The sequence below is a fragment of the Macrobrachium nipponense genome, chromosome 5, assembly GCF_015104395.2.
Source record: "Macrobrachium nipponense isolate FS-2020 chromosome 5, ASM1510439v2, whole genome shotgun sequence".
NCBI lineage: Eukaryota > Metazoa > Arthropoda > Malacostraca > Decapoda > Palaemonidae > Macrobrachium > Macrobrachium nipponense.
In genome coordinates this window covers 24848427-24858426 of record NC_061107.1, presented here as the reverse complement: position 1 = coordinate 24858426, position 10000 = coordinate 24848427, and the positions used below count along the sequence as shown (strand labels likewise).

The 10000-nt window shown below is 37.7% G+C and overlaps 1 protein-coding gene across 1 annotated transcript in view; it reads left to right on the top strand.

Moving 5' to 3' along the window:
- The window catches only part of LOC135215257 (uncharacterized), a gene marked incomplete in the record, with an annotated part of 184379 nt that overhangs the window by 140656 nt on the left and 33723 nt on the right, over nucleotides 1–10000 (top strand). The window contains 3 exon segments of the mRNA XM_064249788.1: nucleotides 1750–2192; nucleotides 2936–3049; nucleotides 8284–8508. Of these exon segments, the coding sequence (XP_064105858.1) occupies nucleotides 1750–2192; nucleotides 2936–3049; nucleotides 8284–8508 (782 nt within the window).

Here is a 10000-nt window from a genome sequence, read left to right as displayed (position 1 = left end):
AATGAATTATTTTCTTTGACAAAAATTGAAATGCCTTTTTCCCCCATTTTTAATAGAACTGAGAATGTGATTACTGCGTATTCCGAAATGCGCCAGTGAACTGTAGGAAATAATTATGTCGAACGTTACATGTAGGTTAAAACTGTAGTCCGCACGAAATTGAATTTGGGACCCAAATTTATTGTAATCAATTGACACCAACGGGTCACCAGCCATACGCTAAATAAAAGAGGACCTACTCAGTGTTACTATGCTATTTTTCCCAGTATTTTATTGTCATGAAATCCATAAATTATTGAAATAATATCATTTTCTCACTCTACTTTTATTCATTACCAAGATAGAAATGCATGTGGCTTATTCGTCTAATCTACAAATCATTATTTTATATTATTCATTACTCGATTTTTTTCATGATATTTCTTGTTTTTTTTCTTTTTCTGGACCTTTTTTCTAATTTAAAAAGTAATTATTTTTATTGTTCTTTACCTCTCTCTATCTCTCTCTCTCTCTCTCTCTCTCTCTCTCTCTCTCTTCCTCTCTCTATCTCTCTCTCTCTCTCTTCTCTCTCTCTCTCTCTCTCTCTCTCTCTCTCTCTCAACATTTTCCACAAAATTTCCAAAGGACCTCTACAAAGCCACATCAAGAGAGCAATTACTAAATTAGATAAACATATATCTATGACAAAGTACGTCCACTTTCTTATATGAGCAGGGGAAATCATTAGCAATCTCTCTCTCTCTCTCTCTCTGTGTGTGTGTGTGTGTGTGTGTGTGTGTGTGTGTGTGTTTTAAATGAATTGAAAAGAATTAATTCATAATGGCTCTTTAGATGTTCAGTCTATATTATTGACAATTAATTTTACATCTTTTATATTACTATATCATTCCTATATAATACTATTACTTTAATATTAGTGTTGCTATATCTTCCCTATACTGCTATTACGTGATACTAGCTGACCAACCCAGCACTGCCGGGGAAAATTCTGAATGACAACCGATAAACTCTCTTCCTCTCTCTCTCTCTTTCCATCTTTCTCCTACCTAACACCCCCTCTACTCTCTCTCCCTCTTCCTCTCGCTCCTTTCTCTTATTCTTTCTTTCTCTCTCCACCCATCACTGTCTCTTTCTTCTCACTAATGCCAACTCTCTCTCTCTCTCTCACCCTCCCTGTCTCTTTTCCTCTTTCTTCTCCCTAACACCCTGTCTACTCTGTCTCACTTCCTCTCCCTCTCATTTTCTCTCTGTCAACCCCCTTCTTAAACTCCACCCTCTTTGATGTCACTGATGTTTACCCTATAGAATTTTCTTCCAAATGATAAGTCATATGTATACAGAAATTATGTATGATAAATTCGTAAAGTAACAAAGTCTACGGGCAGAATCAGCCCCGTTTCAGGGAATCCCTTCTCACCCCCAGCCCCTTCTGATGTGGGGGAGGTAGGATGAAACCTCATTATACACCATCTTAAGGGTACCTACTATATGCCTGCCAAGTTTCATGCTCATCGGACCAGCCGTTTGGCCATGATTGAAACAGACGGAAGGACGGACAGACATAACGGCCGTTATAGTAAGATTACTATTACAATATCTTTCAGTTACACTTACCCTCACTTTCCCTACTTTGCGCCATGCATTACCATTCATTCATTCATTCATTCATTCATATGTCCCTTCATTCACAAAAACCAGTCACGGATGTGCGTATTTGCGTCTATTCACTCATTCCACGATTTCCTTCAGTTACGACGCCCGGGACAAGAACGACCAGAGCGAGATCAAGAAGAGCCGCGGAAAGCGATCTTGCGAGACGACCTTCGGAAGAAAGCTACAAGACAGGAGAAGGAGGAATAGCGACGAAACAGGAGGAGGAGGAGGAGGAGGAGGAGGAGGAGGATGTCAGATAGTGGCTCCTGACCTCGCCTTCGAGGGAGGAGACCGGAACTCCCGAGAACTCTCCGGATGGCTCAGCGGCGCAGACGGAGGGTTGTACAGCTACTCGGTTCGAGGGCGAGATCGCACGGGCGGGAAGAAGAGGAGATCGAGTAGGATGTCCCTCGAGGGGGGAGGAGGGACGTCTCTCGTGATCCGCGAAGTCACTCGGAAGGACGAGGCCGAGTATAGATGTCGCGTACACTTCCGCTTGTCGCCTACGTGGACGCAGAGACTCCTCCTCACCGTTGCAGGTAAGGGGAGAGCCGTTGGCGTGTGGGATTGATTATAATATAAACGAAGGCGCAATCACTTATCTTACTGCTGCTGTAAATACAAGCTCATCCCACTGCTAAAACACACACACACACACACACATATATTATATATATATATATATATATATATATATATATATATATATATATATATATATCTATACACATACACTGATAGATGGATCATCATGTGTAAATGCAAGCTTATCCCACTGCTAAAAAACACACGCACACACACAAACACACACACACACACACACACACACACACACTATATATATATATATATATATATATATATATATATATATATATATATATATATACTGACAGATGGATAGATACATAGATAGAAATGTTTTGTGTGTGTGTAAATTTTCACAGACGCTGGCAGCGTGCATACTTTTTTGCAGAAATACACTCATATTCCCCCATTATTAATTAACCTTTATTAGATTACGCTAATTTTATGCAATAATGGGCTCTTGGCTACTGGGCGTACTATTAATTCTATAAAATCGCAGGTATATGAAGGCATTTATATATCCAGTTAGAAGTAAGATCAACGGGTTTGAACATGAATTAAAATTAGGACAAAAGCCTGATCTTTCTTTATAGGAAATGAAGCACACACGGAGAAACACATTGCTCCACATATGTGCTAAGTCTGTATACATGAAATTCTGATCCATCTGTCCATCACCTTTCACCCCGAACAGAGACGATCTATGACGTGGAATTGACGGATACCACTGGCATGCCCTTGGAAGGCCCAAGTGTCGGTCCGCTGGCGGAGGGCGACAGCCTCTCTCTCGCTTGTCAAGCCAATCATGGTAAGAGTTAACTATTTGTCTTTTCCTGACTGTTTCCCAAGATGTCATTATCGTAACGTATCAATAATTCGACTTGTTTTTCGTTATACTTTACAATCTCGTTGCTGTTATTTTGGACACTTGTTATCGTTACCTCCAAGATGAGTTTGAGAGAAGTAGTGTTTCATTTGTTGAGTTGAATTGAGTTGAATATAGGATTTAGGCTATGAGGTCATTCAGCGCTGAAATGGAAATTGACAGTAAAAGGTTTTGAAAGGTGTGACAGGAAGAAAACCTCGCAGTTGCACTATGAATCAAGTGTTAGGAAAGGGTGGGAAGTAAGAGGAAGAAAGATAATATGAAAGGAGGTACAGTAAAAGGAACGAAAGTGGTTACAGCTAGGGGCCGAAGGCACGCTGCAAAGAACCTTAAGTAATGCCTACAGTGCATAGCACGAGGGCCACTGACGGCACTACCCCCCTAAGGGTGTTTTTCATTCATTTGTGCTATCATTATAATTTAAAAGATCGACCCTATGGAAGAAGCCCGGTGTAGTCATTGACTTGACGTTCAAGCTTCAAAGGAATATGGCGTTCAATAGAAACGAGTAACAGAAGGTAACGGGGAATACAGAAACGAAACGAAATATCTCGAGCAAAATCTACCTCCTTTTATATCTTCCAGCTGGCTGACAAATCTACTTTGTCAGAGAGAGAAATTTTTATTTGTATGATGTTTTTACGTTGCATGGAACCAGTGGTTTTTCAGCAACGGGACCAAAGGCTTTACGTGACTTCCGAACCACGTGGAGAATGAACTTCTCTCACCAGATACACATCTCTGACGCCTCAGTGGAATGCCCGAGAATCGAACTCGCGGCCACCGAGGTGGTAGTCTAAGACCAAACCGACCACGCCACTGTGGCGCTCGAGAGAAATGTAAATCAACTTCAGGGCGTCACCCAATGAGCATTTTTTCGAAATTTCAATGAAAAACAGAAAGGGATGTAAATAAATGCTTACAAAGTGTGGTAGTTGCGTATGCATGAACTCTCTATGTGATCTTGACCGTATAATCAGGTTCCTGTTACACACTGGTGAAGATTTGATTTGTCGCGGCGAGTGCAAATGAAATCCGACGTCCTAGCACCGCAGATTTAATAAGGGAGGCACTGACATGCATTCATGGAACCAGTTGATTTACTAACTGTTGAGCGGCTTTGGCAGAAGTGTGACGTTGACTATGCTCTGTTTTTTTTCATCTGTCCATCCGCCTGTGGTGTTTTTGTATGGTAACACTGCGTCCCGGGCTTAAGATAGTTACGCTATTTGTAAGTTTTAGGTAAATAAAAGGATATCTGGGTGTACATTTGCAACTGAAAAGTGTTTTAATAATTTACTGTATGCGAATTACACCGTTAATATTCGAAATAGGATATTATTATAACCGTTGAATGTAAGCTGAATGTAACTATCTAAAGCCCGGGACGCAGTGTTACCATACAAAAACACCAAAGGCAGATGGACAGCTGAAAAAAAACAGAGTATAGTCTGAACGTTGCTATGGGCTTAAAATCCGTGAACCTTCATCAAATATCTGTACAAGAATCTTTTGGCTTCCTATTACCTTTATTCTGTACCTTTTTACGCAAATATATTTGACATCGACTTGAAATTCCATAACTGGTTGGATGAGCAAGATGCAACACCAGCTCGAAGTATTCCCTATTCTCAAAAGATTTTTTCGTCTCAAAATGAAAACCTGAACAGTTCATTGTCCCGAAGAGCGAGCCTGAACAAGATTTGGCACTCTGAGTAATGCTGGAGCTAATCATAACTTTTCAAGAATAGTCTGAATTATTTTCAGCATTGTAATGGATACGTACCACACATCTCCTGGATAAAACCTCCAACATTTTGAGGAATTAAAAGAAAGCTCGACGAATTTCGATTTTCCAGTGAAACCCAGGAAAATATACCTGTTTTAGAAGAGAATAAACCCAGGATGATATACCTGTTTCAAAAGGGAAGAAACACAGGAAAATATACCTGTTATTGAAGGGAAGAAACCCAGAATGGATTATACCTGTTCAGAAGGGGAACAAACACAGGAAAACATACCTGTTTTAGAAGGGAAGAAACCCAGAATGATATACCTGTTTCAGAAGGGAACAAACACAGGAAAACATACCTGTTTTAGAAGGGAAGAAACCCAGAATGATATACCTGTTTCAAAAGGGAAGAAACACAGGAAAATATACCTGTTTTAGAAGGGAAGAAACCCAGAATGATATACCTGTTTCAGAAGGGAACAAACACAGGAAAATATACCTGTTTTATGAGGGAAGAAACCCAGGAAAACACCTTTTTTTAAGAAGGGATTAAAACCAGGATAATGTACCTGTTTTCGAAGGGAAGAAGCAAAGGAAAATATACCTGTTTTAGAAAGGAAGACACCCAGAAAAATATACATTTTTGTAAGAGAAGAAACCCAGGAAAATATACCTGTTTTAAAAGGGAAGAAAACCAGGAAAATATACCGGTTTTAGAAGGACAGAAAAACAAGAAAATATACCTGTTTTAGAAGGGAAGAGAGCCAGGAAAATGTTTCTGTTTTAGAAGGAAGAAACCCAAGAAGAAACATACCTTTTTTAAGAAGGGATAAAAACCAGTATATGTACCTGTTTTCGAAGGAAGAAGGCAATGAAAATATACCTGTTTTAGAAAGGAAGATACCCAGAAAAATGTACATTTTTGTAAGGGAAGAAACCCAGGAAAATATACCTGTTTTAAAAGGGAATAAAACCAGGAAAATATACCTGTTTTAGAAGGAAAGAAAAACAAGAAAATATACCTGTTTTAGAAGGGAAGAGAGCCAGGAAAATGTTTCTGTTTTAGAAGGAAGAAACCCAAGAAGATATTCCTGTTTTAGAAGAGAAGAAACCCAGGAAAATATACCTGTCTTAGAAGGGAAGAGACCCACAAAAATACACCTGTTATAGAAGGGAAGAAACCCAGGAAAATATCCGTATTTTATAAAGGACTCATCCAAAATACTTGTGTAGGTTAGTTCCCACAGAAAAGAATTGTCAGATCTTTTTGGCTGAATGCACGAGGAGCCCTGTCGATCCACAACCCACATACGTATCAAGTGAAACGTTTGTATAATGGGATCATCTCTTTAACATGGTAGATTCTGTACTCGAGAGGTGAAAGCTGAATACCTCTCAGTGCATCAACGAATGGTTAGGCTTCGGCAGATTTGGATAGAGACTTTTTGACCTCAAACATACTTTTGAAATTGAGCCCTTCTTTTGCTACCTGGCCAAAACTTTTTTTTATATATGTTGGACTACTTACTTTAAATTATTTTCTCCAGAGAGAGAAGAGAGAGAGAGAGAGAGAGAGAGAGAGAGAGAGAGAGAGAGAGAGAGAGAGCATGCTGTGTTGGACGTTTTACTTTAAAACTATTTACACCTATTCAAATTTTCGAGAGAGAGAGAGAGAGAGAGAGAGAGAGAGAGAGAGAGAGAGAGAGAGAGAGAGAGAGAGAGAAACTTCCTAAGCAATATCCCCTTAACTTATTTCCTTAACAGCGAAACTTCTAAAGTTCAAATAACTGTTATTTACTCTTGACATTTCAGTCCAAAAATACTGCTTTTCCACTTGATGTAAGCGAAGGATTTCCATAAACTATATTCTTTTTCATACCCTTCGTTTCCCTGGTAATAATTTAACGTGTGGTAACATAATCAGAAATACTGCTACTAATACGAAATTCCTTTCAGTGAGATCTTGGTTTAACATTTAGGGACTGAAGAAGGTTGACAACTTACTACCTAATACTAAACCCTTGGAAAATCTTATCATAAGTCCTCCGTATAATAAGGATCAATTATATATTGATCTTTATCATCATCATCGGCTCCAATAACACGTGACGCAAAGGACCTCTGTGAAAATGATAACAATTCATGTCTTTCCTTGGTTTTATTTGCTTGAAACATTTAGTTAAAATAAGCTTCAAATGGAAGTATGAAAGCATTTCATACACACATAAAAAATGGGAATTCATTTAACTGGGACTGATTAACGATTCTTCGAAAATCAACGAAGCTGCTCAAATTAATGAGAGAATTCGTTAAAAATTCATGGCAAATGATCCCATTATAATATTTGGAAACTGTTCACACCAGTTGAATGAACACGATTGAGATCATTTCACTTGTTGTAAACATTTCCGGCAACTGGAGAATCATGCTGGATAGACCGATTCTTGGGTTTGATTCAGACTTTGGACCTGTGAATTCTGACAGAGACTTTTTTACGACATCATATATATAGACATCTATTGGTGGTCATTATAATAAACGTGACCTGTAAAGTTCATTCATCAATTATTTAGATTTCTCACAACAATTCCTTATTTATCAAAGGGTACTTCTGGGTCAAAATAATAAATATAATATGCAAACTTAAATTGCTAATAATTGAGATGTCTCTCGATTTTCTCAGTTTAACAAAGCGCAAGTCTTAAATAACCAAATGAAAATTGGTCCATTTTCTCCCTAAAGAAAAAAAATTCTGATTTCAGGGGATTCCCAGGTCCTAAGTCTGGACTGGCTTTTGCAAGGAGTCAAAATAAAAATAAATAAACAAATAAATAGATTCTCATATTTCAGGGGATTCCAAGGTCCTCAGTCTGGACTGGCTTCTGGAAGGAGTCAAAATAAAAATAAATAAAGAAATAAATTCTCTTATTTCAGGGGATTCCAAGGTCCTCAGTCTGGACTGGCTTCTGGAAGGAGTCAAAATAAAAAAATAAAAAAAAAAAAAAAAAAAATAATAATAATTTTTTTTTTTATTTCAGGGGATTCTAAGGTCTCAGTCTGGACTGGTTTTCCTGGAGGAAGTTAAAAAAAAAAAAAAAAAAAAAAGAAAAAAAAAAAAAAAATTCTTATTTCAGGGGATTCCAATTTCTCAGACCTGGGACTGGCTTCTGGAAGGAGTCAAAATAAAAATGAATAAACAAATAAATAAATTTTCATATTTCAGGGGATTCCAAGGTCCTCAGTCCTTAGTCTGGACTGGCTTCTGGAAGGAGTAAAAAAAAAAAAAAAAAAAAAAAAATAAAAATAATAATTTTTTTTCTTATTTCAGGGGATTCCAAGGTCCTCAGTCTGGAATGGCTTCTGGAAGGAGTCACAAAAAAAAATTAAATAAAAATAAAAAAGAATTTTTTTTTTCTTATTTCAGGGGATTCCAAGGTCCTCAGCCTGGACTGGCTTCTGGAGGGAGTCGAGATAGACACGACCTGGGCCTCTGCTGAGAAGGGCGTGGTGATTAACCAGCTCACCATAAGCGGACTGGAACAGAGGCACCGGAATTCGCGTCTCACGTGTCGCCTTACAACTTCCGACCCGGCGCATGCGCACATTTCGGCCAACATCACCGATGCCTCTATTATCATCACGATGTTCTGTAAGTGATACGACATGAGCTTATTAGATGTTGACTTTAGCTGCACACTTTATATGGTATTAGAGATCCCTATTATCCTATAAAAAAGTCATTCAAAAACTTCAATTCATGATGTTTTGAGGGAAGACGGAAGCAGCCTCTTTAAAAAGACCTGACCTGGCCTAACGCTGGATTCTAGTTTAATATATATTTATTAATAGAGCGCGCAATTAAATTCACACTCGGCAAACATAAGATAATGTAATTATTTTTCTGTTCATTACGAAATCACTTTTCTTTTCCTTCAGATTTTGCTTCATTCTATTTTTCAAGGCCACAAGATTTCATCGCTTGACTTTTTTTTGTTTTTTTTGCGACCAAAAATTAAATAACTTGAAAGTGAATAGAAAAAAGGCAAATTATCTGATTTCCTATGTCGCCAGATAAATAACTGGATATTATCGCTGAACATAAGTTTTATGGCGAGAACCGAACCAGTTACCTGCCCGGGTGAAACAAGACAGTGTAAGGGAGAGAGAGAAAAAAAATAAATTTCAGTTAATAATGACCAAATCCAAAAAAAAACTTTAATGATAAATAAAAGCGACTAAATCCAAATAAAACTTTAGTGATAAATAAAAATTACTAAATCCAAATAAAATTTTAGTTATAAATAAAAATGACCAAAACCCAAATAAAACTTTAGTGAAAAATGAAATAAAAATGACCAAATCCAAATAAAATTTTAGTGATAAATAAAAAGTGACCAAATCCAAATAAAACTTGAGTGATAAATAAAAACGACCAAATTTAAATAAAACTTTAGTGATAATTTGACGGCTTTGTTTGACACAGGATTCATTGATGCTGTTGGGAAGCATTGAATAATTAAATATGACCTTGGCCTTAGCCCTTCCGGTGGGGTGTCCTGTAAAATCTTCAATACCTTCACCACATAAGTTTCAGATGTCTACCGATGCTTCCACATTCCTCGAGTATTATAATCTTCCAACTTTCAATGCCTGTTTTACTCTCTCATGAAGTGATGAGAATTCTTACCATGAGAAATCTCTGTCCATTTTGATTTTCATTATATAAAAGCTATTACGCCCTCACTTTTATCCGTCATTGGAAAAAAAGATCAAAAGAAAGAGATACACTGCCATAATGCGTAGGACGCTGGCAAAGGCTGGTGGGGTAGTTGTCCATTTTGCATTTTTGGTCTAAAGCAAAGTCATGGAGTTCACCTTCAACCTCAGATCAGGAGGACGATGTTCCCTAGATTCTCTCTCTCTCTCTCTCTCTCTCTCTCTCTCTCTCTCTCTCTCTCTCTCTCTCTCTCTTCTTTTTTTGTTTCATTCAGTTCAGCTCATGTCCTTTCCTGAAAACTACACCTATTTTTTCAAACAAAGGCTAATGGGAGTTGCAATCTGATTTTTTTTAATCTAAAACGTGAAAAAGTGAAAAGGAGACCATGACCTGACCACAAAGAATAAGCCTTTCAAAAAATAAC